The following is a 19,666-nucleotide window of genomic DNA, read 5'->3' on the forward strand; positions in this document are numbered from 1 at the left end:
CGCCCCCGCATATCAAATCCAAACTCCAGCGTATCAAAGCCCCCTCCCAAATTACCAAGCTCCAGTGCCAAACTACCAGACAAATCCCTAACATAGAACCCAAGCTCCTCGCCCAAATGCTCGCAGTTATCAACAAGTCCCTCCCCCTCAGCAGAGCGGGTATGATCCCTCTCGCCCCAGATTTGAGAAGAAGCCCTCCAGAAACTTTACCCCACTGGCTGAAAGCAGAACCAAGCTGTTCAAAAGATTCTCCGCGGCCGGATACATCCACCCTGTGGGGCCCAAGCCCGTGGATGTCAACTCCAGATTCAACAAACCGGAGCAGAGATATGCTTATCATTCCAACAGTGTTGGACATGACACTGAAGACTACATCAATCTTAAGCACAAGATCCAGGATTTGTTCGACCAAAAAGTGGTCTCCCTTCAGCCTGCGGTGCCGAACGTCAGCACGAATCCGTTACCGAATCATGGGGGTAGAAACATTAACATGATAGAAACAGACGAAGATGAGCGTGAGACTAAGAGGATTACTCCTGTTGAGCAGGAAGACTTGGAAAAGGCTGTCGCTTCTTTAAGCGTCAGGGAAAAAGGAGAGTTCGTTATTTTGATACCTGCGAAGGCTGTTGCCTTGGTGCCCTCAAAAACTCTCGCCAAACCCAAGTTTGTCATAGAAACGGCCGTGGCCCAAGGCATGACTAGATCTGGCAGATGCTACACTCCTGATGAGCTTGCTCTTGGAGGCAAAAGAAAGATCATGCCGAAAAACCAATAAGTGAAGCAGAAGCCGAGGAGTTCTGGAGGAGAATGCATCCTAAAGATTACTCAATTGTCAAGAGACTCCAGCCCATATTTCTGTCTGGGCCCTACTGATGAGCTCCTGGTCCCACAGACAGGATTTGATGAAAGCCCTGGATGACACTACGTGCCCTCAGGTACAAGCAGCGACAATGTAGCTGCCATGATTCACCAAGTCATTCGGGGGCACTGCATCAGTTTCTGCGATGATGAATTGCCGACCGAAGGGAGATCCTATAACAAAGCTCTACACGTCACTGTGATATGCCGCGGAAAGGTCGTCAATCGTGTTTTGGTAGACGATGGATCTGGTTTGAACATATGCCCCTTGTCCACATTGAAATAGCTGAGGTTTGACCTCGGAAAATTGGAGCAAAACTAGGTTAATGTAAGAGCGTTCGATGGTGTGCAGAGAGACACATTAGGGGCGGTGAACCTGACCGTCCAAATGGGCCCCGCGGAGTTCTAGGCAAAGTTCCAAGTGTTGGATATCGACACCATCTATAACCTTCTTTTGGGAAGGACATTCATTCACATGGCTGGAGCTGTCCCCTCCACTCTCCACCAAATGATGAAACTAGTATGGAAAAATGAAGAGCTAGTTATTCATGGTGAAAGAAACCACTCAGGCAAGCAGGTGTCGGTCTTTGACGAGACGCCGTAAGGTTCGGATTTTTACATGGTGGAGATGGTAAATGCCACCGATGAGGGCTTGGCCCCGCAGACTCCCATGCCGGCCGTGTACAGAATGATCTCCACGGTAATGCTGTAGAATGGGTTCGAACCAGGTTTCGCATTGGGAAGAAATTCCCAAGGGATCATCGAGTCAGTTCCAGTCCTTGCTAAAGGATCCAAATATGGTTTGGGGTATACCCCCACAGATGATGATGTGAAGATGAAGAGGAAACAAGATCAAGAGTTGACTAAGCCGATCCCTCATCTGTATCAATCCTTTCCAGTCCGGGAGCATGCCGAGCCTGAAGATTGTGGGGAAGGAATCTGTGACCTTTTCAAGGAGATCAATGCTATCATCGAGGAGGAGGCTGAGCCAGCTGGCATTCGTGATGCGGAACCAGGGGAGATGTTGCAGAATTGGACTTCCATGCCAAACCTGATGTCCCGAACTCTTTGGTAGAAAGGAGTTATTTTATACATACTAAAATTGGTGGTCGTCCGGAAGAGGCCCGAGACCCACCATTTCTGCATTTTTCTTGATTGCTCGAATTTTGAATTTTCGTCGTGATGTTTAAAAAGGGCGACATGGCCCTGTGCCATGACCCAAGTTTGCATTTTTGATTTAAATGAAAGCCTCCTTATTTTGACTCTGTTTATTTAATTGCTTGTTATATTTTACTTTCCTAATTTTGTCTGTTTACGATTTCAGTAACTTAAATTACAAACCTACCAATGTCATGTCATGTCATGAGCTAACTGAGCAAAATGAGACAAATGACGATGAGGTTGATGACTATGAAAAAGGAAATAGGGAACCAGATTATGTTGCAGAAGAATTTCGACAGTTTGAGAATCAATATAAACCGAACCTAGAGGAGACGGAAACGGTAAATTTGGGAGATTCGGAATGTGTCAAAGAAGTTAAAATCAGGACCTATTTGAATGAAACTTAGAAGGAGAGCCTGGTTCGTTTGCTTGCTGAATACAGTGATGTGTTTGTTTGGGAAGTCGATGACATGCAGGGGTTGAGTACTGATGTCGTATCTCATAAGCTGCCAATCAACCCAGGGTTCGAGCCTGTGAAACAAAAGACTCGAAAATTCAAGCCTGAACTGAGTTTAAATATTAAGGAGGGAATTACCAAGCAAATAGAATCTCGATTGGTGGAAGTAACGCAATATCCAACCTGGTTGGCCAATGTCATTCCGGTCGCCAAGAAAGATGGAAAAATCAGGATTTGTGTTGATTATAGAGACCTCAACAAGGCTAGTCCGAAGGATAATTTTCCGTTGCCGAATATCCATATTTTGATGGACAATTATGCCAAACATGAGATGCATTCATTTGTGAACTGTTACGCAGGTTATCACTAAATTTTGATGGATGAAGAAGACGCGGAAAAAATGGCATTCATTACACCCTGGGGTGTATATCATTACAGGGTGATGCCATTCGGCCTCAAGAACGTCGGTGCCACTTATATGAGAGCCATGGCGACTATTTTTCATGACATGATTCACAAGGAAATTGAAGTGTATGTGGACGACGTCATAATCAAATCCCGCGAGAGTTCGGATCATTTGACACACTAGAGAAAATTCTTTGAACGTTTGCGTCGGTACAACTTGAAATTAAATCCCGCCAAATGCGCTTTTGGAGTCCCATCTGGGAAGTTGTTGGGCAGAAGAGGTATTGAGCTCGACCCCTCCAAAATTAAATTAATTCATGAGTTACCTCCGCCGAAAACGAGAAAAGAAGTGATGAGCTTTTTAGGGAGGTTAAACTATATCAGCCGATTTATAGCACAATCAACAGTGGTGTGCGAGCCTATTTTCAAGTTGCTGAAAAAAGACGCCCCGACTAAGTGGATTGAGGAGTGCCAAACCGCTTTCGATGCTATCAAGGGCTATATGTCTAACCCACCAGTATTGGTTCCTCCACGAGAAGGGAGCCCTTTGTTGCTGTATTTGTCTGTTTGGATAGTGCCTTTGGATGTGTACTTGGTCAACACGACGAGACAGGGAAGAAGGAAAAGGCTATCTACTACATAAGCAAGAAATTTACTCCGTACGAGTCTCGGTGCACTTTGCCAGAGAGAACATGTTGTGCTCTGACGTGGCTTGCCCAGAAATTGAGACACTATTTTTCATCGTATAGTACATATCTTATCTCCAGAATGGATCCGTTGAAGTACATTTTCCAGAAAGCGATGCCAACCGGAAAGTTAGCTAAATGGAAAATGTTGTTGAGTGAGTTTGATCGTGTATGTGACTCAGAAGGCAATAAAGGTACAAGCTTTGGCTGACCATCTTGCGGAAAATCTCATTGACGAAGAGTATGAACCTCTTAAGACATATTTTCACGATGAAGAAGTGTCATTTGTGGGTGAAGATATTTCTGAAGCATATCCAGGCTGGAGGTTATTCTTTGACGGAGCGGAGAATCACCAAGGTAAAGGTGTTGGAGCAGTCCTAGTATCAGAATCTGGTCAGCACTATCCTATGGCAGCTAAGCTACGATTCAACTGCACAAACAACATGGTTGAGTACGAAGCTTGTATTCTTGGTTTGAAAATGGCCATTGACATGAATGTTTACGAGTTACTGGTTATTGGAGATTCATACCTTTTGATTCATCAGGTTCAAGGATAATGGGCTGTGAAGAACCCGAAAATTATACCTTACGTACAGTGTGTGCAAAATCTGTGCAAAAGATTTCACAAGATCGAGTTCAGACATACTCCCAGAATACAGAATGAATTAGCTGATGCTCTTGCCACCATCGCTTCAATGATCAAACATCCGGATACTGATTACATCGACCCACTGGATATAGATTTGAAGGAACATCCAGTCCATTGTTCACACGTTGAATCAGAACCAGATGGTTTGCCTTGGTATTTTGACATGAAGAGATACTTGGAGTCTGGGACATATCCAGAAGATGCTACATCTAATCAGAAGAAGTCGATACGTCGTATAGCTCTCAATTTCTTTCTGAATTGGGAAGTCCTGTATAGGAGGACTCCAGATTTGGGTCTTTTAAGATACGTGGATGCTGCTGAAGCTGTGAGACTTATTGAACAGATACATGCTGGAGTTTGCGACACACACATGAACGGTCTTACCTTGGCAAGAAAGGTTCTTCGAGCTGGTTATTTCTGGATGACTATGGAGAATGACTGTTGTAAATTCGGGCAAAAATGCCACAAATGTCAAGTGCACGGCGATTTGATACGGGTGCCACCTCACGAACTTAATGCTATGAGTTCACCTTGGCCATTTAAGGCTTGGGGAATGGATGTCATCGGTCCTATAGAGACGGCCTCTTCTAATGGACACAGATTCATTTTGGTCGCCATTGATTATTTCACCAAGTGGGTGGAAGCAGCCTCTTACAAGTCGGTAACCAAGAAAGTGGTGGCCGACTTTGTCCGCAACAATCTGATATGCAGATTTGGAGTTCCAGAATCCATCATTACCAATAACGGTGCAAATCTCAACAGTCATTTGATGAAGGAAATATGTGAACAATTTAAAATTATTCATCGAAAGTCAACCGCTTACCGCCCCCAAATGAACGGAGCTGTAGAGGCCGCCAACAAGAATATCAAGAAGATTTTGAGGAAAATGATTGACAATTTACGAGGTTGGCATGAAATGTTGTCATATGCTCTGCTAGGTTATCGAACGACGGTCAGAACATCGACTGGGGCTACTCCGTACTTGCTAGTCTATGGAATAGAGGCAGTCGTGCCTGTTGAAGTCGAGATACCGTTATTAAGGATCATCCAAGAAGCTGAGTTAAGCAACGCTGAGTGGGTTAGCAAATGGATTGATCAACTAGATTTGATTGATGAGAAGAGAATGGTCGCCATTTGCCATGGCCAGTTGTATAGACAAAGAATGACTCGCGCGTTTCACAAAAGAGTAAGAGCCAGAAATTTTGAAGTTGGTCAGTTGGTTCTTAAGCGTATTTTTCCTCATCAAGACGAGTACAAAGGAAAGTTCGCGCCAAACTGGCAGGGTCCTTACATGGTTCGTAAAGTATTATTTGGAGGTGCTTTGGTCGTGTCAGAGACGAATGGCGCTGTATGGCCCAAGCCTATCAACTCAGATGTTGTCAAGAGATACTATGCGTGAAGTTTCATTTTTGCATTCTTCTGTTATTTACTTGTAATCGTTCTGTTTGCTTGTATTTGTTCAAATTTGAATTATTATCCCTCTTGTAATGAACTACGTCGGACCTGAATTCTCGAGAACGAGATACGTAGGCGGCCTATGTCGGCTTCGGTCACCCCATTTATCCCCTTTAATTGTTTCTTTTTCTGAACTACGTTCGACCTGAATTCTCAAGAATGAGATACGTAGGTGGCCTTTGTCGGCCTCGGTCGGTTTCTTTGTAAATTTTATTCTTGTTAACCTTAAGGGGAACTACGTTTGACCTAATTCCTGCCTCAACGGGATACGTAGGCGCCACAAGGGCTCGGTCATATATCTCGTAAGTTCTATCTCCCCCTTTTACAATAGAAATTGGGACAGAATTTTTGAGAGGGACTCAAAAATTCTCCACAAGAAGCCTTCTTTTCAGCAGATCAAACCAAAGATGTTTTGAGATTTGCGACTGGGACAGAATTTTTGAGAGGATCTTAAAAATCCCACGATCTGTTCAGCTACAGTAGAAAGATAAGAAATACAGTAAACTGTGACAGAAATTTTGAGGATGGACTCAAAATTTCATTATGGGTTTTCCCAGCAAGTCCAGAGTGCCTCTGAAACTCATCAGCGAGTGTCGGATTCAAAGGAGTTTGTTAAGCCTGACATGACATGACTTGGCAGTGACCTTTTCAAGATACTGTTTCCTAAAGATTGTCTATTTTTTCTTAAATTTTTTTCCTATATGTTTCATTTGTTTTGGCATAAGATATTTCTTCTTATCTACCAAGAGTCGGGAAATCAGGAAATCAACCGGAGATATCAACACAAGGAGCAAACAGCTGAAGAAATCGACAAAGATCAGTATGTTTTAAAAACTGACAATTTGTATGTGGATGCAGGTTTATAGTTTTACTTTGAAATCGGCCGAATTCTCCCGACGGATGAACACGGGGAGCTCCCAAAGAGGTAAAAATATCTCCAAAACCGTGTTTTTACTGAAAGCAGGAGGCAGTTCATATCATTTGTGTCAGGATGCTTGGGAATGCGTTTGTTTATTTCAAACCATTCCCAACAATATGAAATTTACAAAAGTGTCTAGCCAGAATCAAAGGTGAATCAAATAGGAATCTCGACGAGGATTTCACGATTTCTGTAGAGGATGCTATTTGCATGGCGTTATCAAAGCAAGATAATTATTGTCGATCAAGATAATGCATTACCTTAGAAGAGATAGATTCTATTATTATTTTATCATTATCGATCAAGTCGACATATTACTTGGAGATCGTCTTGCGTTATTATCCACGGAGGCGATATAAATATTCATACATCGCGAAATTCATACACTGAAGAATCATGCATCACGAAAGTCATACAGCAGAAATCATGCATTGTGGAAATCATGCATCGCGGGAAAATCATGCATTGCGAAAATTATGCATTACGAGTCAACAATTTTGTACGACGAGAAGATTTCATGCCTCGTCAAAAATATTTATACATCGCAAGAAGATTTTATACCTCGCCGAAATTTAGACACGACGAGAAGATTTCATGCCTCGTCAAAATTTATACATCGCGAGAAGATTTCATGCCTCGCTGAAATTTAGACATCGCAAGAAGAATTTATACCTCGCTGGAATTTGTGCATCACGAGAAGGGTCCATGCCTCGTTGAAAATCATGCATCGCGGAAAAGTCATGCATTGCAGAAAATCATGCATTGCGAGTCAACAATTATGTGCGATGAGAAGATTTCATGTCTCGTTAAACTTATGCATCGCGAGAAGATTCCATATCTTGCTGAAATTTAGACATCGCGATAAGAATTTATACCTCGCTGGAATTTGTGCATCACGAGAAGGGTCCATGCCTCGTTGAAAATCATGCATCGCGGAAAAGTCATGCATTACGGAAAATCATGCATTGCGAGTCAACAATTATGTGCGACGAGAAGATTTCATGCCTCGTTAAATTTATGCATCGCGAGAAGATTCCATATCTCGCTGAAATTTAGACATCGCGAGAAGAATTTATACCTCGCTGGAATTTTTGCATCACAAGAAGGATCCATGCCTTATTGAAAATCATGCATCGCGGAAAAGTCATGCATTGCAAAAAATCATGCATTGCGGGTCATTAATTATGTGCGATGAGAAGATTTCATGTCTCGTCAAAATTTATACATCGCGAGAAGATTTCATGCCTCGCTGAAATTTAGACATCGCGAGAAGAATTTATACCTCACTAGAATTTGTGCATCATGAGAAGAATCATGCATTGCGGAAATCATACATCTCGAAAAAGTCATGCATCGCAGGAAATCATGCATTGAGAGTCAACAATTATGTACGACGAGAAGATTTCATGCCTCGTCAAAATTTATACATCACGAGAAGATTTCATACCTCGCTGAAATTTAGACATCGCGAGAAGAATTTATACCTCGCTGGGATTTGTGCATCACGAGAAGAATCCATGCCTTGTTGAAAATCATGCATCGCGGAAAATCGTGCATCGCAAAGTCCACAATTATGTGCGACGAGAAGATTTCATGCCTCGTCAAAGTATATACATCGCGAGAAGATTTCATGCCTCGCTGAAAGTGATGCATCGCAAGATATTCATGCCCCGCAAGAGGACATACACGGACAAAGAAAGAGCAGTATTTATCCGTCGGCCTCAATTGCATTCTTTTATTTTTGATAAAAATAAATATCAAGAAGAGCATCGAAGATGACGACGAAAGAGACATCAATATCGCATCAGCATTTATTTATTTATTTTGACATCAATTACATAGTACATTGAAGATTATATCGCAAAACGCAAGGCATAAGCTTTATTTACTGGACGTCAGACCGATCGAGTCAACGTCGAATATTGAGGAGAACAATGAGGTGTCGACATTGTAAAAAGACACTGTCTCCCATCCTAATTGCATTTTTAAGCTGACGAGTTTTATCTCTGTCTTTGTTGAGAGCATCCAAAAGGGTGAATTCTCCAAAAACCACAGGTGCGGACGACATCAGAAAGGATGCAGCACAACGTGGAACTTTTTCTTAGCAGCAAACTGGGACATAGTCCAAAGAGGAATATCAAACTCTGAGGATGCAAGCGGAGGAGCGACTTCCACCATAATCGAACCACCCCTCTCGAAGCATGCAGGTCTTTCTTCAGTTCTGTCAGTTTCAGTCTCGCGTCCGGAAGTTTCGATCTATCAGAAGCAAGTTTTCAATCTGAGTGATGATGCGCCAAGAGTTTTGGAAATTATGTCCGTGTAGGTTCTTAATTATGGGTGTGAAGCGCGCCACATTTATGGCTAAGAGGTTACAAGCCTCCTTTTCATACTCGTTAATTTGTCACTTGTCCAAAACCAAAGGTTATCTAGCATAATATATTTCCTTACCCACCGATCGAGTCAAACTACACACAGCCTGATTCCGAAAGTTTAGGGATATGTAGGTGGATTCACTGTTGAAAACTCGGCTGTATTCCAACATTCGCTCTCGAATTCTATTCTCGAGCATTTCGATACCTTCATAATTCGTTGTCGAGGTGGCTTTTGGTTCTTTCAAATCGTGCGGTAAATCAAGCTTATCGAACTACAAGTGGCCAGAATTCTCATATAGCCTGAGATATGTAGGAAACCCGTTTGCAAGGGTTCGACCATAATTCCTAAACTCTTTGTCAAATCCTTCTTTTAAAAAGCGAATGGGGTTGGTCAAAATTGGTTTGGTCAATTTCATTTTCCTCGAGTTGCTTGCCTCAACCCAAGTAAAATGAGGGACAGTTGTTGACACCCAATTTTGACCCGCGTCAGTATAAGTTAACAATCGAGCTTCCTAAATTTTCCAAATAATTTAAATTAATTAGTTTTATAAATTTTACGAATATAATATAATACATGAATTTTATGTTACTTCGAATACGTTTTAACATAATTTTCGATAATATATTGTTTACATAATTATGTATATATATAGTATATCTTATGGTTATTAAAAAAAAACCATCAAAAAGATACATTTAAATGTTTTATTAAACTAGTTTAATTTAAATTATAATTACACTTTTGAATCACTTTTTACGATTTTAATAATTATTTTATTAAATAAAAAAAGCTCGTTAATTGGTTAATGCAAAATTCGTCATTTTAATTGGTTATTCGTCAAATTAACCCAATCACCTTCCCCATTTTAATTAATTCCATTCCCAGCAGCCCACAAATTCAAGCCCAACTCCCAGGGCCACACGTTTTTTAGCATCCCACCTCAGACTTCCAACCCAATTCTTTTAAAACCCACCCACAAATTAACCCCAAGCCCAATACACTTCTCTACCCAGCCCACTCTCTTCTACAACCCGACCCGTCCCCCCTTTCCTCTTCCCCTCTTCCACATGTTTTCAGAAAAAACAGAAGACGTCAAAATTCCCAGAAATGGACTGTACCAGACGCAAAAACCCCCAAACAACCCAGAACCCCGCGTCTCCCTCACGCACGAACCCCTCTCTTTCTCCTCTCCCGCGTCTCCTCACGCGTCCATCCCCCTCTCCCTCGCCTGTACGTTCGCAGCAGAGCAGGCTGGAGTGCTCAACTTTGCCAGCCGACTGCAAATCTTCCTTGCAGCTGCATATTCGTCCTAGCGATAACAAGATGATGACACGTCGCATCGCAAGGACACCCGAACTCATCTCGACCATCCTTTCCTCCTTTCCGTTTTCGGAATGGAGCTAATTTTCAGAAAAAGGGTGTCGCTCTGTTAAGGGAAAGGAATTCAAAATTTGAATTCGAAATGGGCCTCAAATCGTCCCTCCATCCCCTCTCCCTCGAAACCCTAGTTTCTTCTATATAAACCCCACCCCTCTTCGAAACGGGGTTGGAGGATTTGGTCAGAAATTTGGAGGTTGGAAAATTTTGGAAAAGAAATTCTAGTTATTCTGTTGGTTGCGTATTCTCGAAAATACTTTGGTTTCTTTCTTGTTGGTTGTAGAAGAACAAAGAGATAAGAGTGTAAAGCTATAGCGAAGAGAAATTGATAAAGCTTTAGGAGTTATACGGAAGATATTCAAAAAAAATAGAGTGTCGTTTTAGTTTCGATCAAGATATCGCATTCTCGTTACGGTGATACTAAGTTCGAGGTGGTGAAGTCATTAGCTCTTTGTTGTTCCAGTTTGCTGCTCTCGAAGAGGTAATCCTCTGCTTCGTACGATTTCCTTGCTTCTTTCGTTCTGAGATGGCTTCTTCTAAGTGTGGCAATCTGTTTCTGTGATTTGTTTAATTTTCTCGTCGCTTTCTATCTTTAAGTTTCATTCATGTTAAAAAAAAATATATTTGATTGCATCACCGTGGTCAGTATGTGGTTTGCTTAAAATATCGAGTAGGGGTTCGTATTGTTGTGAATATGAGGCATTATACCTCGTTTGGCTGTACTTGAATCTGGAATGTAGCATGAAGATTTTTTTTATTTTTTGTTTAGTGTCAATCAGCTTCATTCTATCAGTGAGCGCATCAGTCTGTTTCTTTAGCGAGGGCGAAGTCCCATGTCGTCTTTTCTTCTTCTTCTTCTCGTATGTTTCAACTCTGTTAGGTTCTAGTTGGGAACTTCTCGCATACAGTCATTTGCTTTGATTGTTGTTGTGTTTAGCGTAGAGTATGTAAGGTTGAATTGGATTCTTGTATCATTTGTTAGATGGTCTTCATGTATTCATCTTGAAGGTGCTGTTGGAGTTTAGCGGCAAGTTATGCCATTTCATATCTAAGAGTTGTGGAATCAAGGTTCCTAAGTTTTGAAAACCGTTGTTCATTAACGTGAAGTTTGAGTATATGGCTGCCTTATTCCATGTCATTTTTTCTTCTCTACATTTTCTTTTCAAAGAAAAAAAAAAGAAAACAAACACAACATATGTTTTGGAGCTCACTTCCTTCGTATTTAATGGCTTCATTTCTGCATTATTGAGTTTGAAGTGTTATTTTTTTTTTAAAATTTGGATGAAGCTATAGGTTGTCGCTTTCATACATTCCAGCACGCATAGCCGAAGTTTGTAGGATTTTGTTTAAGTTATATCTCGCTTCGTCTCCGACTTGCTTTCTAGTTGGGTTTGATTGATGTAAATCGCTTGGTTTATCATAGTTATTTCGTTTATGAGTGACATTAATATTATGATGTGATATTGAATTTTACCCTCCTAATTCCCTTCTTTTGTCTTGTTTTGTTTGCATGTAAAACCATTCTCGAGTCCTCACGGACCTCACTCCGATTCCTTGAACCTTCTCGTTGAGCCATAAAGGCTCAAAACACTTTTTCCGAGTCAGCCAACCCTTGAAAGGATGTACAGGTTGAAAAAAACCCAGCAGAAACTGCTGGAAAAGTTGTTGCAGGGATTTGAAGAACATGTATACAGCAGTATACATGTTTTATACACAGTTGTGCACTGATATACAGGTGGAAGGCATACAGATAGATCCGAGTTCGAAATCTGAGTTGACGACAGGGAAATTACACTCCTGAAAAGGAGTTTTCAACTTCCGAAAGTTGAAAAACAGGCAGATATACATACTGTATACACAGATATACGTGAACGATATACTATAGATATGCTTAAAAAATATGAATGGCAGGGGAACGTACAGGGACGCTTATTTTAACTAAAATTTGGGATTAGGCAATTAATGCGGACGTAGGGTGCAGCCCATATACATTATTGGGTGACGATATACACTTGTTAAGTAAGTTTAAAAAAAGGATACAGGTACAAATACGCATGGCAATACAGGGAAAAATAACGGAAGATATGTATTCAAACAGGTGCAGGGCTCAAGAGGTCCAAATGGGTCAAATATAGACTGTATACAGCATGTATACATTTGTGTATACCCTTCATGATCTTTTTTTCTAGAATGGGCCAGGGCCCTTCAGCAATTTTTTAACAGGCCCAAGGGGCCAAAATGTTTTTTGCAGGATTTTAATTTGTTGAAAGGGCCCAAGTCCACATTTGAAATTAGATAGGACAGGTGGGCTAAAGCCCAATGGAATGAATTTGGGCAATGAGGCCCAAGTTCAAATTTTTTTCTCCTCTTTATTTATTATTTGTTTGAATTAATTAATGTGTGGTAGAATTTTAATAATCTCCTAAAGGGTAGCCAATCTTCACTCTTTTAAAATTTACCACTTTATTTGCTTATTTTTGTTTTATTTTATCACCATTTCCCCTTAAGTTTCTCCTTTAAATGTTTCCCTTTTAGAAGTAATAAGAAACAAAAAATTTAAAAATTAAAAAATATATCAAAACGATTTCTTACTAAGTTAAAAATTAAAAAATATATATTAAAGTCATCTTAGTCAAATCGTCGGTCAACCGCAAGTTAGCGGGCATCCCGAGGGCCTAACACCTTCTCGGGATGTACATTGAACTTCGAACCTTTTCAATCGATTTTAATCTGTTTTTAAATCTTTTGAAATTTTTCTTGATTTTATCAAAATCAAGTGGCGACTCCATAATTTTGAAAAGTCAATTTTTCTTAAACAATAAGATTAATTGATTTTTCGAAACCTAGTCAATATTTTTTTCCATTTTAAAACCAAAATAGTTAGTAGTATTTTTTAAAATAAAACAATGGGAAAAGACATAGATTCCTCCCTGAACTATTACGTACCGGAATTTTGTTTTTTCCCCTAACTTAACAAATCTGACACGCCTATTTTGATTTTTTTAAAAATTATTTTGCCACATCAGTTTGAGGGGGTTAATAAATTCACTTTTTAAACAGTAAAGGTATGTAATAGATCGTCATAATAGTTTAAGCGTGTAACTGACATTTAGTATCAAATTTAAGGAGAAATTTATGCCTTTTTCCTTTTTTATATCATTTTAATTATGCATGTTACTTTCCTTTGTCACAATTTATGTGGCACTAAGAATTTTGAGAGTAATCTAATTCTTTTTATGTTTTTTTTTTAAATTGTGTATTTTACAATATTTTTGTGTAATTTCTAAATGAGGAACTTGCGCATATTGTCACTCAAAATAGCCTAAATACCTTCATATTGATAGTTTGATAATTATAATTTGTAGCTACATGTCATAGGGGAGGAGCAAGGCGAACGAGATTGGGAGAGTGAAAGGAGAGAGACAAGTGAGAGAGGTTAGAGAGTAGAAGAGAGGTGAATTGTATAAGTATATATATATATATATATAGGTTAGATAATTGTATATTATACATATGTGTTTATACATATAGAAAGTGAGATTGGGAGAAGGAGGAGAGAGTCAAGTGATACTGGGTGAGGAAGGAGAGAGGCGAGCGAGAGAGTCGGAGAGAGGTGAATTGTATATGTATATCGATTAGATAACTATATATTATACATATGCATTTGTATATAAGACAAACGACATTGAGAGAGGGAGAAGAGAGGCGAGCGAGATTGGAAGATGGAGGAGAGAGACAAACGAGATTGGGAGAGGGAGGAGAGAGGACAATATTATGTATAATTCACATCTCATTTGTATAATTCACTGCGACGTTTGTATAATTCACATGTTTTTGTATAATTGAGTAATATAAAGTCGGAAATTATACAAACATGATAAAACTTGAAATAACAAATTGGCACAAACATAAACATATGAACTTTAAACAGTTATACAAAATATACTACACAAATTATATTATATAAATTATATTATACAATATATGAAAATTACACATTTATATTAACTTTAAAAAGTTATACACAAAAAAATTGAATGTATGGTGACAAAACAGAAAATCAAAGGAAATCATGGTCATATACAAATATAAATCATTATATACAAATACAAATCAAAATTAAAGAGAATTGCTAGTTGCGAATTATACAAAATGTGGTTGAATTATACAACTCGAAATCCGCCCACGTAACTTATAGTCGCGAGTGATAATTATAGCAAACAATAATTATGATGAGTAATTAAATACTATACGTTTGCTTAACCGCGTAATTTTTCTATTTTAAAAGGAAACTCACATATAGCCACTTAAAAATAATTAATTACTCTCCATAGCTATAGTTTGCTGATTACAATTTGTAGCTACATGTTATATGGAGGAGAGAGACGAGAGAGAGGGGGAAAAGAGTAAGAGAAAGGTGAATTGTATATGTATATTGGTTAGATAATTGTATATTATACATATGTAATTGTATATATAACAAGAGAGACTGGGAGAGGGATGAGATAGGCGAGCGAGACTAGGAGATAGAGGAGAGAGGCGAGCGAGAGAGGGAAGAGGATGGGAAAGAGGTGAATTATATATATATATATATATATATATATATATATAATTGTATATAACTATATATTATACGTATATATTTGTATAAATGGCAAGCAAGATTGGGAGAGGGAGGAGAGAAGCGAGCGAGATTGAAAGAGTGAGGAGAGAGAGTAGAGAGTGGGAGAAAGATGAATTGTATATGTAATTATGTATATAGGCTAAAAAATTATATATTATACATATTTATTTGTATATCCTGGTGAATTGTACATATACAAACATGACTACTTATACAAATTCGAAATCAGCCCACGTAATTAATGTATAATGTTAATTGCGAGTGGTAATTATAACAAACTGTAGCTATAATGAGTAATTAAATAGTATAAGTTTACTTATTCGCATAATTTTTCCTTCTAAATATATAATATATTAAAAAATAAAATAAACAAAATAAAAATATTCCAAAAAGTAATGTCCTCGGTTAAAAGTAGTCCAGGAATGTTATCTGCTTCTGGCCACCTCTATACATAATGAAAAAGTTGGAACCAAAGTAGATGGGTAATAACTAGTAAGGATAAAAGAAAAACAATTATCTTGCCGATGTGTTATCAATTTGCTTTTGTCTATTTTTTACTGAATTTATTTGGAGAATATTTTTATTTGCACCTGCCTAATTTCAACTAAAATTTTAAAAGAAATTTCTTTTAAATATGCACTAGAATATACAAACAAATATCTACTCCACAATTTTGTTTCCATTATCATTATTTTTCCGGAAAGAATTACAACAAGTATCAAATATGATGTTGTGAAATATGTTATAATATTTTGAACTACTTTAAAAAAAAGAAGTTATTGTAAGAGCAGTCTAAAATAAATTAAAATTATTTTATTCTGTTCATATATTATCTTATCTTCTTTTTAATAAAGGAAAAACTTAAATATGTTATTATACTTTGTGAAAAATTTCATTGTGTCATCCGATAGTTTTAATATAAAATTATAATCTATTCTTAATAAGTTTTTAGTTACATTAATTCCTTAAAGATTAAAAAATTTTTGGATACAATAACTGAAGTTCAAATACATTAAATACTGTCTCGAATACATTAATAACTAACTTGGATACATAATATATAGCTTAAATACATTAAATACTGAATCACATATATTCATATATAGTTCGGATTACATTAAGAACTAGGTCGTATACATAATATATAACTCGGATACATTAAATACTGACTTGGATACATTAATATACAGTTCGGATACATTAAAAAAGTAAGAGATTTTGGAGATTTTGAAAAAGTAATAGAGTATAATGGAAATAAGTGAAATAAAAATGTATATTTCTGTAATTTGTCCTTAAAATTTTGGCTTATCTATATCAGTTTTGTTTGAGAAAAGAATTCATTCATGTCATTATTTGTTAACTGAAATGGTATATATAAATCATTTACTTTTAAAATTTAATTAAATTAAGATATGATGGAATCATAATTGATATGGATAAAAAATGATTTTGTGAAATTATTTTTTTTTAGTTAACGAATATTGACGCGAATGAATTTTTTTAGAACAAAAACAGATATAAATAGTCCAATTTTAAATATAAAATGTGATAACATATTTAATTCTTTTTCCTTTTCAAAAACGATAAGCTAAATTACTCTTGCAATTATTCCTTCTCATAAAAACAATATGTCTGGAATATTGTAGAAGTCTCTGACTGTTCCGTATCTAAAATGAAGCAAAGAAGAGGCTAGAATACACTCGAGTTTCTCAGATTCATCGACTATAAATACCACCGTACTTTCTTTAGTTTGTCCATCACCAAGCAATCAAGCAAATTAAGCACCACAATCTAAGATCCTCTGTTTTCTTCAAACAACAAATGTCTCTGATTCCAAGCTTCTTTGGTGGTCGGAGAAGCAATATCTTCGGCCCATTTTCCCTTGACCTATGGGATCCCTTCGAGGGCTTCCCAATTGCCAACACCCCATCCTCTGCTCGTGAAATCTCTGCTTTTGCAAATGCAAAAATTGATTGGAAAGAGACCCCACAAGCTCACGTCTTCAAAGTGGATGTTCCGGGGATCAAGAAAGAGGAGGTTAAAGTTGAAGTAGAAGAAGGAAGGATTTTACAGATCAGCGGTGAGAGAAGCAGAGAGAAAGAGGAGAAGAACGATCAGTGGCACCGTATGGAGAGGAGCAGCGGTAAGTTCAAAAGGAGATTCAGGTTGCCGGAGAATGCAAAAACAGGGGAAATAAAGGCAGAGATGGAGAATGGAGTGCTGACAGTGACTGTTCCAAAAGAAGAAGAGAAGAAGAAATCTGAGGTGAAGGCAATTGACATCTCTGGTTAAACAAGTGTTTGATGAAATTTCCTTTCTCAATAATATGTGTTTCTCAAGTACTTTTGGTTTGTTGGAGATTAAGATCTTAATTTTAATTTATGTATAATTGTGGTCTTCTTCTACTAGCATTTGTAAACAAGACAATGTCGCGAGTGTTTAATTAATGAAAAATTTCTTTTTGTTGTAAACTGGATGTCAACATTATTATATCATTTTGCGGTAAGTTAATTATACACACCACATCTGTGTTTAGACTTTAGTGGTGTATACTATTTGCCTCTATCATATATTGATATGATACATAAATATAATTCTTATTCTTAATTTGACATTTCTAGTATATGATCTTTACCGTAAGTTAGAGGGCTCAAAATGAGCCTATATTTAATAACTCATTCATACTTGTTCAACATAACTTAGATTTAGGTCAGTTTTCAATCCAATTCAATAAATCTGTTCTAAATAAATTTTCAATTGAGCTCAATATATTCTCCACTTTGATACGAATTTTTGAGTTTTTTCTTTGATTTTGATTTCAATCATCGATCTTTGCTTGGTGCAGTGAGAGTTGAACTACTAGTTGTTAGAATGTTGTATTTTCAAGTCAAAAACAGTAGCAAGAGCTTAGCATAGAAAAGTATCTGAAATTTACCAAAAAGCCATATCAAATGGCTGGACCCAAACAAATGCTATTATTTGCAATTACTATTACTATAGGTCGATTGCTATTTATTCACAGCATAAAACGTTCTATATTTTGTACTTAAAAAAATCTAGACAGTGCAGTGACTGATCAATAAGTTAAAAAGAGGCAATGATATGAGAACACAATTCACCAAATTTGTTCTCAGATTTTTCTTGTTTCTCAATAATCGATTTCGGAAGTTATAGTATTGTTCTGTACTTTCCACTCAATATTCTATCATAGTCCTACCTATATCGTGTTATTATTGCTATTTAATATTTGTATTATTTTTTAATATCGTGTTGTATTTTTACTTGCTACTTAGTATTGTGTTGTACTAACCAAAGATTTTGCTTGCATAAAGCAGGTTAAATTGGATGGATCATGACCCAATTCGATTTTAACCTATTTGAACTCAAAATTAATTGGGCGGATTATTACCCATTCTGCTTTATAATGCGGCCCATCTTAACTTTTTCAATTTCAGGCCAATTCACTCATTTGACATCCCTAATAAAGGTACTTAAATTTGTATGAAATTGAACAAGTAGACATAGTGGTGTAACCAGAAATTTCACGAAGGATGTCCAGAAATTATGTACGAATACATTTTTTCTTTTGGTTGAATGAGTGCACTAGAAATTTTTTAAAAATTAAACTACGTAATATATAATAATTTAATGAAAAAAGTATGTAATATACATGATAAATTTGAGAAAAAAGAGGAAAACGATGAAAGGCGCCCTAGAAATTTTACATGAAAAATTTGAAAATAAAAGGAATAAATTTGAATTAGAAATTTTAAAAATTAAACTACGTCGTACACAAGAATTTTTTTTTGAAAATAAATAAATATGTAATATACATGAAAATTTAGAAAAAAAAGGAAAAAGATGATAGGCGCCCTAAAAATTTAAAAAATTTAACTACATAATATACATGAAATTTTTCAAAAAAATACTTAATATACATGAAATTTGTTTTTTTTTTAAAAAAAAGGAAAAAGATGATAGGCGCCCTAAAAATTTAACTACATAATATACATGAAATTTTTGAAAAAAGTACGTAATATACATGCAAAATTTTTTTAAAAAAGAGGAAAAAAATTTGAACTAGAAATTTTAAAAATTAAACTACTTAACATACATGATTTTTTTTTTTTTGAAAAAAGTATGTTAATACATGGGAAAATTTGAAAAAAAAGAGGAAAAAGATAAAAGGTGCCCTAGAAATTTTTAAAATTTAACTACGTAATATACATGAAAGTTTTTTGACAAAAAAAAGTAACATACATGAAAAATTAAAAAAAAAAAGAGACAAAGGTTTGAAATTTGAAAAAAAGAGGTTGAAAACAAACATAATATATAATATTTTACTTGTATATACGATATAATTTCCCGGTGGACACCCTGAAAAGTATATAGCTACGCTCCTGAATAAACACACATGTGCTACATGATACAATAGATTGTAAAACGCCACACAAGACAAAATAATGACGAAATCATGTTAAGAATTGAATAAAATAGAATAAGATTTGGGGTGATTTTGAACTTTGAAAATAATTGCTTCATTGTCAATTATTGAAAGCATGAGACTTCTCCTTATGTGTACAACGCTACTAATATGTTCTGAGCGAAAGGGTTATGGATAAAAGAGCTTGGATTGATTTTTAAATACTGGAGAAATTTGAAGAGTTGTTTTTGAAGGAATCTTAGATTTGAGAATGATTTA

At 36.8% G+C, this 19,666-nt stretch overlaps 1 protein-coding gene across 1 annotated transcript; it reads left to right on the plus strand.

Moving 5' to 3' along the window:
* Positions 1–16,509: 16,509 nt before the first annotated feature.
* Positions 16,510–17,435, plus strand: LOC101268307 (18.2 kDa class I heat shock protein). The gene has a single exon (XM_004246258.5). The coding sequence runs from the start codon at positions 16,786–16,788 to the stop codon at positions 17,254–17,256; it is 471 nt and encodes a 156-aa protein (XP_004246306.1). The 5' UTR covers positions 16,510–16,785; the 3' UTR covers positions 17,257–17,435.
* Positions 17,436–19,666: the final 2,231 nt, after the last annotated feature.

Source organism: Solanum lycopersicum, chromosome 9 (genome assembly GCF_036512215.1).
Source record: "Solanum lycopersicum chromosome 9, SLM_r2.1".
Lineage (NCBI taxonomy): Eukaryota > Viridiplantae > Streptophyta > Magnoliopsida > Solanales > Solanaceae > Solanum > Solanum lycopersicum.

What these genes read in the sequence shown, in the direction of transcription:
- LOC101268307 (XM_004246258.5), top strand. Translation starts at nt 16,786, where the DNA reads ATGTCTCTGATTCCAAGCTTCTTTGGTGGTCGGAGAAGCAATATCTTC.